The sequence below is a fragment of the Hyaena hyaena genome, unplaced genomic scaffold (assembly GCF_003009895.1).
Source record: "Hyaena hyaena isolate Hyena2069 unplaced genomic scaffold, ASM300989v1 scaffold_157, whole genome shotgun sequence".
Taxonomy (NCBI): Eukaryota; Metazoa; Chordata; class Mammalia; order Carnivora; family Hyaenidae; genus Hyaena; species Hyaena hyaena.
In genome coordinates this window covers 2,152,650-2,168,798 of record NW_024080789.1, presented here as the reverse complement: position 1 = coordinate 2,168,798, position 16,149 = coordinate 2,152,650, and the positions used below count along the sequence as shown (strand labels likewise).

Below are 16,149 nucleotides of genomic sequence, written 5' to 3'. Positions count from 1 at the left end.
GCCCCAATCAAAGGGGGGACGCAGAGCACAGTGAAGCAAGGCTTTAATGAACATTCTTGCTAGAGTAGGTGTCTGATGAAGAGGCAAACCAGGGGAGGTTACAGCAGGCAATTTATCGCCCGAACATGCAAGTCCCTCTCCTGATTCCTCATTGGCTGAGTGCTGCAGACGTTACAGCCTTACCCGGAAGTGACCTATGCCCGCCTAGGGCCAAAAAGTGGCCTGATTGGGACAATCCTACACTCCTTGAGGTGATGAGAGACGTCAATTCTTTGGCACATGCTCATTGCAAAGCCCATGAAAACAAGCCCATGAAAAGGAGAAGGGAAAAAGAACCAGGAAGTGAAGGGTCTAAGGGTTTGGAAATCCATTGCTGGGGGTGGGTGGGTGGATTGTATATATTTACAATAGGTTGTAAACCTATGGTTAACTAGACAGTACAGCTTTTAACTGGTATTTCTGAAAATGAATCGTCTCACTCACTTCGCACACCTACCCAAAACTACAAGAATCAGATGAAGTCAGCACATGAGAACTTTGTCACAAAGTGATTGATGAATGCTGTATAACAAAAAATTTAAGGGAGTATCATAAGTCACTGGGAATGAACTTAAAAAGTTTTCCATTGGGGGGGGGCACCTGGGTGGCTCAGTAGGTTAAGCATCTGACTCTTGGTTTTAGCTCAGGTCATGATCTTACGGTTCGGTGAATTCAAGCTCGCATTCCTGCTTGGGATTCTCTGTCTCCCTCTCTCTCTGACCCTCCCTCACTCTCTCTCTCTCTCTCAAAAACAAATAAGCTTTAAAAAAAAGTTTTGCATTCTGACATAGCATTGCCAAAAAGATAGTTTTTAAGAAATGCATGCTTGTTCATCTACCACTCTACTAGTAATCCAGTTTGGCCTTGTTTGGACTCGCAAAGCTAACTTAGAATCCGAGCTGTATGCTCTTTTACTATACTCTGAATCTTCTCAGTTTCTTCTTTTAGCCACAATCTGACTGGATAAATACGGGTTTTCCTTATTTATCCTGAAACTCATTCCCAGCCTTATTTTCTGCTAGAGGAATCTGCCCTTCACCGTGTAATGTACTAGCCACGCTGAGCTGCTCTTGTTTTCTTAGGGAGTGAAAATGGGAACTTAACCTTCTTCACTACCTTTCCTTCCCCTGAGAAAAGACTGGATGAAACCCTTCCCTTTAAAAAATTTTTTTTTTGTTTTAATGTTTGTTTTTTTAAGAGAGACAGCGTTAGCAGGGGAGGGAGTCACAGAATCCACAGCAGACTCCAGGCTCTGACCCAACAGGGGTCTTGAACTCAGGAGCCCTGATGTCATGACCTGAGCTCAACCAGCTCAACCGACTGAGCTACCGAGGCGACCCCCGCCCCTTTGTTTTAAGTAGAAGGCAGAGATGCAAACTGTATGTAGAAACTGCAAATACTCGTCAGTGACGGCACTCTCAAAAGCATCTGGCCCTGCTTGCGCACAGGCAGAGTGTAGCGCCTGGCTACCGTGGCTGCACGCCTGGTCAGCAATTTGCTGCACTTGCAGACACTGCCAAACGGTATCACGTCCCTTATCTCACGTGATTGACACAACCACTTAGAGGGAGAGCAGGGAAACTGAATGAGACACAGAGAAGGCACGTTACAGAGCTAGTAACTCGCAGCGGCTGGACTTGAACCGAGATGGTCAAAGCTTCGGTTCTCCCTCCCGTCAGTCTCCACGCACCAGGGCCCGGGTCCTGATGCTGAGCGGCCGAAGCGCGCACACCTGCGCGTGGGCAGGGCCAGCCAGCCAATGAGGAAGCCGCATCGAGGAGGCGGGACGGGGAAGCTGCTAATGACAGAGCCTGCCGGAGAGAGATGCAGCTAATGAGAGCCCCTTGCTGGAGAAAGACGGCCGCTCGTCCAATGGGAGGCTGTGACCGGCAGGCAGAAGGCGGAACAGCCAGTGGGGCGCCGGGGCGGGGCGGCGAGCCCAGCGCCAACCCGCGAGCTACCGCGGCCCGGCGTGCTGCCCGGATCGCCGCCCGCCATGGCCCGCGCCGCCCGGCTCCTCGCCGCGCTGGCCGCGCTCCTGGCCGCCGCCGCCACAGGCGGAGACGCCCGGCCCAGCAAAATCGGTGCGGGAAGGACAGGGTGGGGGGCCGCGCGGGGGAGGGCTGCGAGGGTAAAGGGATCGCAGCAGGGAGCTGCCGATCGCTGCCGGGAGCTGCCGGGTGGGGGAAGGGGAGGGAAGCTGGGCGAGGGAGGGGTCTTCCGGAGAGGGGCTGGCTGGAGAAGAGGCGAGGGACCGAGAGTGGGCCAGCAAGGGGATCGGCAGTAGGCGAGGTGCCGATCCCGGGGGGGCGTGGGCATGTGGCGGCGCCTGCCTGGGGCGGAAAAGAAGCTTGAGGCAGGACTGGCCACAGATCACACCAGAAGGTCCGCGGACACTGAGCATCTGCGGTGGACCTGGCCCTTTGCCAGGTGCCCCGATGGATGACAGAGAGGACCCGGTCTGGGTGATGTCATTCATAAAGGCTTATTGAGGGCCGTGAGGGTAGCAGGCACAGTACTCCGTAGCTCCTGTCTGGAGGAGAGACCGCACAATACAGGGAAGTCGGCCGTAAGGCTGAAAAGGTACCCTGTTCGGGAGAGCCTTTCCACCCACCTTCAGGCCCTGGGAGTGCCCTGGAGGCTTCCTAGAAGTAACATCTAAGCCAAAACCTCAGGGACAATAGGAGACAGAGCCCATGGTAGGTCTAGTGGAGATAGTTGTTGAATGACAGCGGACAACTTTTAGCAGCAGTCATCTTGGTTTTTATTACAGTGTTTTATTTTGAATTTTCAAACGTGCGGCGAGCGAAGTTGAAAGAACTGGATATACAGTGATCATCTGTGCACTCAGCACCAAGATTCTGCCATTAGCAAACTGCTCCTGTACTTGCGTTGTTACATAACTGTCACCCGCCCATTAATTGGTCTTACATCTATCTCAGTGCGTTTCCCAAATTAAATTGCAGACACCGGGGCACCTTGCTACATACTTCATCATGCATATCCCTGCCTCCAGTTCCGTATTTGTTTGCAGTGTATTTCTCTGAACAGTTGTCATTTTAACTCTACATGACTCCCAAAGATGTTAAGTCCCTCTCATATAAAATCCCTAGAGGCGGAGATGCTAGGCCTCTGGTGTGAAGCTGCCCTCCCTACCCTTATGGTCAGGGAACCATGCCCCATGGGAGCACCACAGACTTACTGGGCTAGGACAGTGCTAAGGCTTCTTTGGGTTACAAAAGCCACAGCTCAGGCCATAAAGGGGTAGGACAGAGAAGCCTGCCAGCACTCTGTTTGGGACTGAGAGTTCAGGGGAGAGAGAAATCCTGAGAGCTAGAGGGGTCAGAGAAGACCTCAGGGAGAAAGTGGATTTTGAGCCAGCCTTCAAAGGATGAGGAAGTCAGACAGGCTCTGTCTAGAGGTGCAGGGCCCCTCCCCCATCTCTCAAAAGTGGGCGGCAGAGCCAGACACCTCACACTAGCCCCTGGGGAAGGGGCCTCCTCCCAGGACTACTGTTTCTGGCAATGCAGAGCTCCTTGCCTGGCTCGTTCTGGCTGGCCCTGCCCGCCTGGCCCCAGGGGTCACCCAGGGCAGGACGCTTGGCAATGCCAAGATGCCCTGTCGCGTTTTTGATTGTCCTTAGCTGTCTGACAGAAGCTTGAGTTCGCCCCGCGTGGTTTGGACTCTACACATGAGAATGAGGAGCTTCCTGTGAGGAGGGCTTCACCCCCACACGACTGCGGTATCAAATCTGAACAGCTCAGTGTGGCTTTGGACCCTTTAAATGGCCCCCTGGCCTCCCCCCTGCCCCAGTTCTACATGCTGTTCTCGCCTTGGAGAGTGTGTTTCCTGTTGCCTGGGAAAGCCCACTGTCGAACATTATTTCCCCTGCGAAGCCTGGTCTCCATGCGGGCAGAACTCATTGCTTCCTCTTCGGGATTCCCTGGAACACTGCTGCTGCGCTTGGTCACACGCTGTCCTAGCTCGCTGTGCAGGAGTCTGTCTGCCCACTCCCTGCATGAGCTCAGGAGGACAAAAGCCCTGCTTGATTCACTCGTGGCCCAGCACATCTTATCATGGACTAGAGAGTGGGCGTCAGGTTGTGGGTGTTGAATGAGCCGGTTCGCAATGAGGTGAGCTCTTCTGCTTTCCTATAGCCCGTGGGCAGCTTTCAGGCCTCGCGAGAGTAGGTCCTCTGAAAACTGGGTGATTTGGGGCTCCGTCGCAAATGGAGAGGAAGGGAGCTCTCGCTGCTTTGAAACGGTTAAGGGCTTTCTTGGAAAAGGCTTTGTAAACACTGGAAAGGGCGAAGTGGTTTGTTTTCTGCAGGATCTGGGGACGTAGTGAGCCATGCTCGGTCCTTAAACGAAGAGAGTGGAGGAGAGGGTGCGAGGGCAAGCCGCAGGGTAGGAGCGCGTGCGGCAGAAATATGTGGGAGTGACACCGGACTTGGCTGAAGTGAGCCCCGCGAGGGCCATAGAAGCGGCGAGGTGAAAGGCGACAGCCTTCCTGACAAAGGGAGCAGCGCAGGCAAAGGCGCAAAGTCAAGGCGGACGAGAAGGTGGAGTGTTGGGGGCTGGGACAGGGAATGTGTAAGTCAGCGGAGACCAGATCATAAGGAACCTTGTAGTTTTGCTTCCTTGACAGGAGCTGGTGGTCTGTCATGGGTCCACCATGGGACTAGTAGGGACTGATCACACCAGATTTATCTCATTTTCTTTTTGGACCAAGCTGCAAGCCTGTCATGAGAGGGCAGCTGTGTCTCAGATCCGCGGTGGGCAAACGTTAAGGGCGGTGTGGCTGTCCAGTTCTGTAGCTTCCCAGCCGCTCTGCTGGCTTGGGCCCGTGCTCTCCAGTACCAGCATCGAGATCAGGATCTGCCTGGACAGGGGTTCCTGGGAGCACCCCGGAGCCCACGTTGCCAGTGAAACGTTTTTTATCAGTGACTTGGATAAGAACACCCACGGCACATGAACCAAGTTTGCAAACAGCAGGAAGGCAGGAGGCATAGTGAAGACGGTGGCTGATAAGATCCAAAAAGTCCTCAAAGCCGAAACTCTGGAACAAGACTCCAGAGTGGTATCGAGTGCCTTGCACAGTAGTGAGCAGCCCGTCACAGGGTGCATTCCAGTCTTGGCAAACACAGATGTAGAAGAGATATGAAGTGTCAGGCGGTAGGTTGCACTATACCAATGGTTGGCTGACTGCTTCAGGAAAGGGCCAGAGAACGAATATCTTAGCCTTGGCCGTCCAGCCTCTGTTGCATCTGCTCAGCTTTACCACCGTAGCATGGAAGCAGCCATAAACAAGCCAAAGAGAGAGTGTCGGTGCTCCAGTAAAACTTGTTGGCAAAAACAGGCACAGGCCCGGATTTGGCCCACAGGCTGTAGTTTGCCAAACCCCGGACTGAGTTTCCAAACGCTGATCCAACCTAACGGTACCTGTCAGTGACCAAGTTTTCACCAGTTAGTTCACAGTGAAACAAAAACAGGGACAATATAGTGAGTGTGCGTACAGTCAAATCTTTCTCTTTAAATGATCGTCCAGAACTTTGAGATGTCTTTCCGGCTCTTTTTGCTGCCAAGCGGTCCTTTTCATGACAAAATGAGGGTTACTAGGTGACAGTTTTCAGGTTGTCCTTTACTCTCTTTTAATAGCTTTACTAAAAGCGAGCCCACAGGGTTCCTTTCTGAGATGTTATAAGCCTATGAAATGCAAGGGCCTGGGAGCCACCAGCCAGGAGGCTGCGAGGGCGGACCTGCATTCTCATGTCTATGCTCTGTCTCTCCCTTCCCTGCTCTCCCGTACCCCGACCCCCCGCCCCGCGGGCGCTCTGACAGCCGTGGTTGGGGCTGGAATCGGGGGTTCTGCCGTGGCTCATTTCCTCCAGCAGCATTTTGGCCCCCGCGTGCAGATCGACGTGTTTGAGAAGGGGACCGTGGGCGGCCGCCTGGCCACCATCTCAGTCAACAAGCAGCACTATGAGAGCGGGGCCGCCTCCTTCCACTCCCTGAGCCTGCACATGCAGGACTTCGTCAAGCAGCTGGGTGAGTGCACTGTCCTGGGCTCCCGCGTACGGCGCCCCGAGGCTGGCGGCAGCCACTGGGCTCTTTCCAGATCGCCCCAACAGCCAAGGCCGGGAGGTCATGTAGCCCAGTTTCCCCATTTGCCAGATGGAGCAGCTGGGACCAGAGAGGGGAAGAAGCTTGCCTGAGGTTACACAGTGAGTTAGTTGCACAGCCCAGATTAGAACACAGGTTCAACTCCCGGGCCGGTTTCCTTCCCTTTCAATTGGCTGCCTCTCAATAGCCATGATCATAAGGGCTTCCACGTGCTATGTGCTCGCCGGGTACCCAGCATCCTTCCAAGTGGTGTGTAGGCATTACCTCACCTCGAGCCCTCCCTGCCACTCCACCCTCCAGCAACACAGGGGTTATAGCTCCTGAGGAGACAAAGGCTCAGAGGATGTCTACACCTTGGCTGAGGTCCCGCAGCTAATGAGTAAGAGAGTTCGATTCAGCCCCAGCAGCACGTAGCAAAGCCACAAAGCCATAGACCGTTTGACGCACAAACTCCACTTCTCAGAAGGGACCCTGCAGGTGTACTCGAAGATGTGCTAAGTGGCACACGCACAGCGTTATTCATTACAGCGTTGTTTGTAGTTGCAAAAGGTTGAAAATACCCCACGTGGGATCTGAAAGTAAATATGCAGACTGTTCAGCCGGAAGACTGAGGGGGTCCTTTACGCCCGAGTATAGAACAATCTACAGGACACAGTATGCCAGGAAGGTGCAGAGCAGTGTGTAGACTGGGGGGTGCGGGGGGGCGCGGGGGGGTAGGAGGAGGAAGAAACCCTAGATGTACAGACACGTATGAGTGTTTGCAGAAAATACCTCTGGAAGGATGCGCAAGGAATGCTGCCCCTGGGATGGGGGGACTTAGTGGCTCAGGGACAGGAATGGGAGGGAAAGTTACAAAAGCCTGGGACTTGGGGTAGGTCCTGTAACCTCTGAGCCTCGGTTTCTGCATCTTTAACTGGGGGTGCTGTCACCTCTTCTGCCTCTTCCCAGGCGAAGAGAGGATAAAGTGAGATGCTTACGTCCCAGGGCTCTGTGAGCTGTAGTGTGTGGAAGTTTGCAAAGAGCTGTGACCCGCCCCCCCGGTGGTCTTGGTGTCCAAGGCCACCATCCAGTCCCTGGACATTGTGGGATGACATCTGAATTTCCCTCGTTCATGACTGAGTGGGTCCCTGTTGGAAAAAAAAAATGTGAAATGGTACCTGATTTTCACGTTCATGTCTTTATGGACTAGCCAGCCCAGTGCATTCATTTGCTGCTTTAAACAAGCGGCAACATGAACAAACCATAGTGTTCATATTCCCTCTAATGGAGCCGGTCCGTTTGCATCCTGCAAGAGGGCCCTGCGTTTCTCCTGGGGATCCCATGAGAGGGACCTGAGGGGCTTTTCCCTGTCTCCTCAGGGCTGAGGCACCGGCGAGAGGTGGTGGGCAGGAGCGCCATCTTCAGCGGGGAGCACTTCGTGCTGGAGGAGACGGACTGGTACCTGCTGAACCTCTTCCGTCTCTGGTGGCACTATGGCATCAGCTTCCTGAGACTGCAGATGTGGGTGGAGGAGGTCATGGAGAAGTTCATGAGGTACGGGCGGGGCAGGCTGCAGGGAAGGCGCTCCGGAGGGAGCGAGCAAGAGAGACCGGGAAGGACCCAGCTGGACTGTACATTGTCGAGAAGGAAAAGGGACTTGCTTGCATTTGAGAGCCCCACACAGGTCCGTCCTGGTCCTGGGCGCGCCCCCAGCGGGAGGAACGTACCCACTTGGTGCCCTTGGTGCCGGGATGGGCCCCTGGTTTAGCCAGGCTAGCATTCCTTCCCTCTGTTGAACTGAGAAGAGCCCGGGATGCAAACGCAGCCACCTGCAGGGGGCGCACTTGCGATGTGAATGAGTGAAATAGGGGGCAGTGAAGAGGAGGGAGCAGGTGCCCTGAGGAGCAAGGCCCCACTGAGGGGGGTGCGCCAGCACTGTGCTAGAGCCTGCTATGGCCTCGTGGCCATGCTGACCGCATGCGGCGAGATCTTCCTGTTATTTTGAAGAAGTGGAAATCCAGAGTCGTGTGTCAAATCTGGTTTTTCTTTTTTCTTTTTTTTTAAATTTCTTTTAACGTTTATTTGTTTTTGAGGCGGAGAGAGACAGAGCACAAGCTGTGGAGGGACAGAGAGAGAGGGAGACACAGAATCTGAAGCAGGCTCCAGGCTCTGAGCTGTCAGCACAGAGCCCGATGCGGGACTCGAACCCGTGGACCGCAAGATCATGACCTGAGCCGACATCAGACACTTAACCGACTGAGCCACCCAGGTGCCCCGAAATCTGGTTTTTCAAGACATGCAACCAGTTCATCTTATACATAAGCGAAATGAAGCATGTATAGGCCTCTCGCAGCCTGTGGGCCACCCACTTACAAGCCCTCCTGTCCCCCCAGTTTCCCCATCTAGAACAAACTCCTGTCTTCACCACTTCCCTCTTCCTTGGGTCCCAGTCTCCTCCCCGGACCCCACAGATAACGAGGAAAAGTGGTCCAGTGTCACTCTGTCCACTTCCCACGGTTCACCCACTCACCAGCCGGCATCCCGGCTCTTCCCTGTAGGTGCTCCCCACTTCGTGGCCCAGACGCAGTCACTCAAGATGGCCCACTGGCCTCCTCCACGCTCCCTACCTCCACAGCTGTGCTTTTTATAGCATCTCTTCCTTATATTTTCCAGGTGTTCCCCAGAGTTTATGTTCTTACCCCTCTTTCTTCTTATGTTTCTCTCCCCTGTCGATTTTACCCAAACCTACGATGCTGAGGTTTTTTTCTTTCGCGGGAGAGGAACTCTGGAAGTCCCATTGATAACCAGAGTCAACACGGTTACGAGGCAGCCCAGGCAGAGGCGCTATTTCAAAGAACAGCGCCTCTGGAAATCTACCAGCAGATGAGTCCCAGAGACTGCTAGTCCCTGAGACGGTGGGTGGAGGGGCGATGTAGAGATATGAGCTCAGGGCTGTGCTAGAGCCTGTTGGAGGGAGCCGGAAGGGAGGCCGGTCTGGGCTTGCACAGAACGTGACAACGTTGGTGGGAGACGGGCCATTGGGTCTGACATGGCCCCCAAAGCCAGCGCAGAGCTGCAGCTGCTGGAGAGGGGCAGCGTCTGTGGGGGCGGGCCGTGGCCCACTGCCTGGCAGTCCCACCCAAGTGAGAAGCGGGCTGTGCCCTCGGCGAGGTGCTGGAGTTGTCATTTAACAGATCCGTGATGTGAAGCCGGGTCTAGTGCAATTCCAGGGCATCTGCCCACCCTTTGCGCTGTCCCTGGGGTTGGGAAAGGACCGCCATGGTCAGCAAATGGGCCGAGGAGCCAGCCTCCTGTCCCCTCTACGTGGTGAGGAGGGCCTGGTTCCTGCTGGGGCTCTCAGGTGCAGTGAGCCAGCAGGGGGTGGTCAGCCCAGAGGCCTTTCTGCACAAGGACTCCTCCTATGCGTGTCTTCCAGGATCTATAAGTACCAGGCCCATGGTTATGCCTTCTCGGGCGTGGAGGAGCTGCTCTACTCGCTGGGGGAGTCTGCCTTCGTGAACATGACCCAGCGCTCCGTGGCCGAGTCCCTGCTCCAGGTGGGCGTCACTCAGCGCTTCATCGACGACGTCGTCTCTGCCGTCCTGCGGGCCAGCTACGGCCAGTCCGCGGCGATGCCTGCCTTTGCCGGTGAGCCTCCCCTGGCCCCCAGTGCCCGGAAGGGAGTGGGCTCCCCGTAACAACCTCACTTTAACCAGGTGCAGTACGGTTGCCTAAGCACCTTACTGCTTCAAGCCTATTTGATTCTGGCATTGGGCCTCTAGGTTGGCAGGAGGTAGTGTTCACCCCGCTTCTCAGATGCTGAAAGGAAAGCTCAGATCTAAGGTCTGTTGTGTTCCCACCACTTCCACCGCTCCGTTTCAGGTACTGCCCCGCCCCCGGGGCCTCGGAGCCCCTGGGTATCCACCTATCAGCGCATCTCCCCGCCCCAGCTCATTACTGGGGCCAGTGGGTATGTGCTCCCCCTGCCGTCCTCCAGCGCGGACGGGTCCATCCCTCCTCCCAGCCTGCTAACATGGAAGGTTCAGGTTCATGGTCCTCTTCTCGACTACACGCGCTTCTACCCACTGACCCCCGAGCATGAGCTCCAGCCCAGACCTCCCCACGGGACTGCAGACCCACGCGTCAGGTGTCACCCTGGTGCCTCCACCGCCAGGCCTGTGGGCACCCCGCGTGGCCAGACCTGAACCCCTGAGCGCTCCCCTTAAGCCTGCCTCCCCTACAGTCTTCCCAGCTTGGTTGGTAGTAGCTCCTTTCTGTGGCTCCAGCAGAAGCCTTGACCTGTTTCTTCCCTCCTATCCCCTGCATGGTATGTCAAGAAATCTCATCTGCTTTGCCTTCCACATATATCCAGAGTCTGGGGGCTTCCCACTGCCATTTCCTCCCTGGTCTAAGGCGTCGGCATCCGTGACCTAGATTACCACAGGTCTGCCCCCTTCCCCCTCCAGGCTCTTCTCCATACATCAGCTGCAGGATCCTTTTAAAACAAAAGACCCATCATGGCAGGCGTATGTGTAAAACTCTGTTAAGGGCTCCCGCTTGCCTGCAAGGAAAACCCAGAGCCCCTCCCGTGGCCTTTGGCCTTCAAGGCGCCGCCTGGCCTGGCCCCACCACCTGCCTGCTCATTCATCCCCAGTCCAGCCACTCCGGCCGCCTGTTCATGTCTCCAGCGTTCCGGACACACCCCTGTCTTGGGGCTTTTGGGTGGCCCTCCCTCCACCTGGAACATTCTTCCCTGGTAAACTCTCACTTCCCACCACGTCTTTGTGTAGATGTTCCTTTTCATCCTTTGCATGGAAGCTACCCTACCACCCCACCCCTGCCCTCTGCAGGGCCGGTCCCCCTACCCTGCGGCCATCAGCTTCTAAAAGCGCCTACTTCATCTACTTCTTTCATCCTTTCCCACTAGAATGTAGGCTTCTCGGGGCTGGAAGTTCTGTCTCCTTTGTTTACTGGGGTGTCCCACACACTGAGGACAGGGCCTGGGCCATTAGAGGCCCTCAGCCCATTTTTCTTGGAGAAATGAGTGAAAAGGTTTGTATTTAGCAAGCCCCTCCCCTAGGCCCGGGGTGCGGTTCCTCTGGCTGTTGGCATGACTGCCTCCTTCCTAGCCTTCAGGTCCTGCCCAGCGCCCCCTCAGCGAGGCTGACACGCTCACTCTTCTGGTATCTTGTGTGTGTCCTTCAAGATATAATCCATATACCACACAATTCACCCCTTTGTTTCTTTTTAAAAGATTTTATTTTTAAGTAATTTCTACACCCAACATGGGGCTCGAACTCATAATCCCGAGATCAAGAGCTCAGCCACTGCCTGAACCAGCCAGGTGCCCCCAATTCACCTATTTAAAGTGAACAGTTCCGTGGTTTTGAGTGGTGTGTCCAGCATCACATTCAATTTTGGAATATTCTCACTGCTTCCAGAAAACCCCATAACCGTGGCCATCACTTCCCCAGTATCCCCCTGCCTTCTAGCCCTGGGCCACCACAAATCCACTCTGTGTTTCTATGGATTTGCCCCTTCTGGGCAGTCTGTATAAATAGAATCTTACAATCTGTGGTCTTTTCTAGCTGGCTCTTGGACTGAACATATCTTTACTTCATAGCATCGTAAATTTCGTTGTCCGTATTGGGGGAGTCTTGGCCCATCCATGTTGGGATGGCGGCCCAGCGGGCAGGATGGTGCTGGACTCCAGCCCCACGGCCCAGTGGCTCTGAGAACCCACCGGCCACTCTCCCCCTTTGCCCAGGAGCCATGTCGCTAGCTGGGGCCCAGGGCAGCCTGTGGTCCGTGGAGGGAGGCAACAAGCTGGTTTGTTCCGGTCTGCTGAAGCTCACCAAGGCCAATGTGATCCATGCCACAGTGACCACTGTGACCCTGCAACAGACAGGTGAGTGAGCAGGGGGCGTGGCCGCTCCAGCCCTAGACCTTGAACCCTTCCACCACTCTGCCCCTAAACCCTGGTCTTTGATCCGCTGGGAAGTGGTTCTAACAAACCCATGGGGAGCCCCGGCACCACTGAGTGACACCAGAGGGCACTGTCATCCCGAGTCCACTGTCAGGGCCAGAAAGGTGAGACTTGCATTCATCCAGTCCCATTCCTTTGACCACGGAGGACTTCGAGCCACAACCTTGCCCGAGTTCCTCCAGCAAGTCCACAGAGCAGAGCTGGACTCCTGACTCCCCGTCCAGTGCTCACTCTGCAGCCACAGCAGTGCAGAAAGCCCAGGACCCACCATCCGGACAGCCCACTGCACCCGGCGTCTCATACCCTCAGCGCTGGGCCCCTGGTGGAGATCGGTGGGGAGAAGGCAAGAAATAAATTGACTTCTGTGTTCTTTCGTCTCTCTCCTTCCAGAAGGGAAACCCTTGTACTATGTGGAGTATGAGAATGAGGTGGGCAATGGCTCTGACTTCTATGACATAGTGGTCATCGCCACACCCCTGCACCTGGACGACAACAGCAGCACCATCACCTTTGACGGCTTTGACCCGCCCATAGATGCCTTCCGGGGCCCTTTCCAGCCCACTGTCATCTCCTTGGTCCATGGCTACCTCAACTCTTCCTATTTCGGTTTCCCCGACCCTAAGCTTTTCCCCTTTGCCAGCATCCTCACCACGGATTTCCCCAACTTCTTCTGTGCCCTGGACAACATCTGCCCCGTCAACATCTCGGCCAACTTCCGGCGGAAGCAGCCTCAGGAGGCGGCCGTCTGGCGAGTGCAGTCCCCTAAACCCCTCCTCCGGTCCCAGCTGAAGACCCTCTTCCGCTCCTATTACTCAGTGCAGACAGCCGAGTGGCAGGCCCACCCCCTGTACGGCTCCCACCCCGGCCTCCCGCGTTTCGCCCTCCACGACCAGCTCTTCTACCTCAACGCCCTGGAGTGGGCGGCCAGCTCCGTGGAGGTGATGGCTGTGGCCGCCAAGAACGTGGCCCTGCTGGCTTACAACCGCTGGTACCAGGACCTAGACAAGATTGACCAAAAGGATTTGATGCACAAGGTGAAGACTGAGCTGTGAGCGCCCCCGGGGAGAGCCCGGGAGGTCCGTCCCTGGTGAAGATGGGTCACAGCGCCCCCCAGCGGCCACGGCCGGGCAGGCTGCGCTCTCCTGCCAGGCCTCTTTGAGGCCCCTCGTGTGTCAAGCTGCTTCTTCCAGCGTGGGTCCAGGCGGCCCACTCTCTGCCTCTCTATCTTAAGGACTTTCACAGTGTTTGCTTCTTTTTAAGGGGGAGAATGAGAGAAGGGAAGGAAATTCAAGCCCATGTATTCATTTTATTTATTTTTTTTTTAAAGAAGAAATAAAAAGCCACCCTTCCAGCTGCTTCTGATTTGGTTTTCTAATTAGAACACGGGGATAATCGGGAAGAAATATGGGGAAGTAACTACAAATCAGGTTTCTTTATTGTTTTTCCCAAAATGCACGACGTGAGGCAATACCTGCAGTGAAATACAGGTACCAGATGGTTACAAATAAAGTAGAAGTAAGATCAGAAAGCCTAAGATAATGATCCTATCTCCCATGTACTGTGGGCTTGCTAGATGTGAGGTACCGAGCTGCGAACTTGCTAGACACCACCCAAGCCTCTCAACACATGGGTTATGGGGAGACGTGACTGTGGTAGGACCCAAGGAAGAGATGGTTACCTCAGTGGAGCTGTCAGTATAGCTCTGAGCTTCCTGGCTACCAGTGGAAAAAGGGAAATACACCAGGCCGTAGGAAGAGGAAAACTTTTCCTCAGTACCTGGAAGAGTTGACCGTTCTGTCTATTACGCAAGGGTCATACGGTGGACCTTTCTTGCAAGAATACAAGTTCCTAGGTGACAGAGGGTGGTCCTACCTCACCCACAAACAGTTGCCCTAGCAGAGGAAAGGAAAAGGTGTCAGGATGGAGTTCCTCTAAGGTTAAGCCAAGGCCGATGCCCAAGTCCCACCCAGACTTGATAAATATGACTCTGGGGGAGGGCCCAGAAACCGAGGGGACACAACACTGCCAGGCGGCACTGGTACTGTGGCTTTCCTTTTTTTTTTTTTTTTTTTTAATTTAAAAAAAAATTTTAAATTTTATTTATTTCTGAGAGAAAGAGAAAGAGACAGCATGAGCAGGGGAGGATCAGAGAGAGAGAGACACGGAATCTGAAGCAGGCTCCATGCTCTGAGCTAGCTGTGAGCACAGAGCCTGAGGCAGGGCTCGAACCCATGAATCCTGAGATTCATGAGAGTCCGACTTGAGCCGAAGTCGGACACTTAACCGACTAAGCCACCCAGGTGCCCCATGTATTGTGGCTTTCCTAACAGGAATAACCCCAGAGATCACCCAGTGCACTTCCCTCTTTCTGTAGAGATGGCGGGAACAGCCCAGCATGAGGAAATAGCTGAGGTCTCTCGGTGAGTTCCTAGAGTTTGAATCTGGAGCTTCTGGCTAAAATTAATTGAATTCAGCGTGGGGCAAAATATTCTTCACCTAGATGGAGGCCCAAATTGGCTTTGAAGTTGTTTTTGCTATGCCAAGGTGACAGTAGTGGCAGAGGAAAAGATGGTGCCTTTAAAGTGCACGTAGCCTGTACCTGTCAGGTATCATAGGAATTATGAAGCCGGGCACATCGGTAAGAATGCCTGTGGTTGAAGTAGTAGAAAACCAACCTTAACCTGGCTTATGCAATAAAAAGGTTTTATTGGTGATGAGAGTCTAGGCACAGGGCACAGGGCAGGCACCAGCTCCGTGCTGTGACAGCGCCATTTCTCCTCTCCTGGTCAAGGATGGCTGCCACCCATGTCCAGGGCAAGAGGTCTGTCACAACTGTGAACCAGAGTGGGCTCTGGGCCGGCTGGATCCCTGCTAAACCAATTCTCTGTGACAAGCAAATGCCACGTGCTGATTGGTTTTAAGACTCAGCTGCTGGACCAGTAATCAGGACACAGGGACTGAGATGAAGCTGATTGGCTTAGAACAGTCCGGCCCCTCCCCTGGAGCAGATTACAAGTTTGGAGACGTGGCAAGGGTGTTTCAGAGGCACATTTCAACCACATGCGGGATGGGGCTGTTCCTCCCCTTCTCAATGCTACTGCAATCAATATGTAATGACAACCTTTCGTGATCTGTGTTTGAAATGATGCCATGGGCTGTCCTACTGTAACTGATGATTGTTGGCATTGGGCCAGAGGACCCAGGCCAGTTTCAAACTTGTCCCTGATAACCATCCCTCCCTTGCATCCCTAAGGATGTGTGCACAGAAGAGGCAAACCAGGACAGTTACGTCTGATCCCCTGTCCTCGGCTGAGGCTTTGGCTGGTTCTTCAGAAACTTCTTTCACCTGGGTAGACAGGCCTGAACAGCTCAGAACCGAAGCGGGCCAAGTTGCCCATGCTGACGGCTGGCCTGCTTCCCCGAGCCCCAACCTGAGGGCTGGATCTCACCACCTCTCTGCCTGCAAGGAAGAGCCAGAGATTCCTGAAGATAGGAGAAGGGATCATGGGTTCCAGCAGGAAGCTTTGGCCCTAGGGCCCACCCTAGCCTTCTCAGACCAGGACAGAAGCCCCCAAGGGCCCACAGCCCTCTGGGAGAAGAGAGAGCATTTACAGAGACAGAGCCTCATAATCTGCCAGACAGAGCAGGAAGGAAGCCACTCATCCGCAGTAGTCCTGGGGCGGTGTGGCGGACGTCTAAAACTCTTTGCAGCGTCTCCATCCCTAGAGCAGGAGACTCTACGCTTGGGGGTGTGGGAGGCTGTGGAGGATAGAGCTGGAGGTGGCTAAGGAATGGCAGGGGCCAGAGGAATGCCTTGCTCCCCACCCACCTTTGACGGAGGCAGCAGGAGCTGGGGCAAACCTTGGGCTCCCCCTAGAGGCCTCTGTGCATGCGTGCGTGCATGCATTCACGCACCCAGCCCTGCACCCTCTTTTGCACTGGACCCCGTGCTGAGTCCTGGAGAGGCAGCGCTAAAGGAGGCAGATCAGTCCCCTGTGCTCATGGAGTGGGGGTTTCTCACCC

General features: G+C 54.8%; 1 protein-coding gene across 1 annotated transcript; it reads left to right on the top strand.

Moving 5' to 3' along the window:
• The first annotated feature begins 2,013 nt into the window (after positions 1 to 2,013).
• On the top strand, positions 2,014 to 13,409 carry PCYOX1L (prenylcysteine oxidase 1 like). The gene is made up of 6 exons (XM_039239493.1): positions 2,014 to 2,123; positions 5,880 to 6,086; positions 7,520 to 7,694; positions 9,577 to 9,788; positions 11,908 to 12,048; positions 12,517 to 13,409. The coding sequence occupies exons 1-6, from the start codon at positions 2,036 to 2,038 to the stop codon at positions 13,176 to 13,178; spliced, it is 1,485 nt and encodes a 494-aa protein (XP_039095424.1). The 5' UTR covers positions 2,014 to 2,035; the 3' UTR covers positions 13,179 to 13,409.
• The last annotated feature ends 2,740 nt before the right edge of the window (positions 13,410 to 16,149 follow it).

Excerpts from the sequence above, each read along its gene's own strand:
- PCYOX1L (XM_039239493.1), top strand. The coding sequence starts at position 2,036 with ATGGCCCGCGCCGCCCGGCTCCTCGCCGCGCTGGCCGCGCTCCTGGCC. Across the intron at positions 2,124-5,879 it reads CGCCCGGCCCAGCAAAATCG|CCGTGGTTGGGGCTGGAATC; the intron begins GTGCGGGAAGGA and ends GCGCTCTGACAG. Across the intron at positions 6,087-7,519 it reads GGACTTCGTCAAGCAGCTGG|GGCTGAGGCACCGGCGAGAG; the intron begins GTGAGTGCACTG and ends CTGTCTCCTCAG.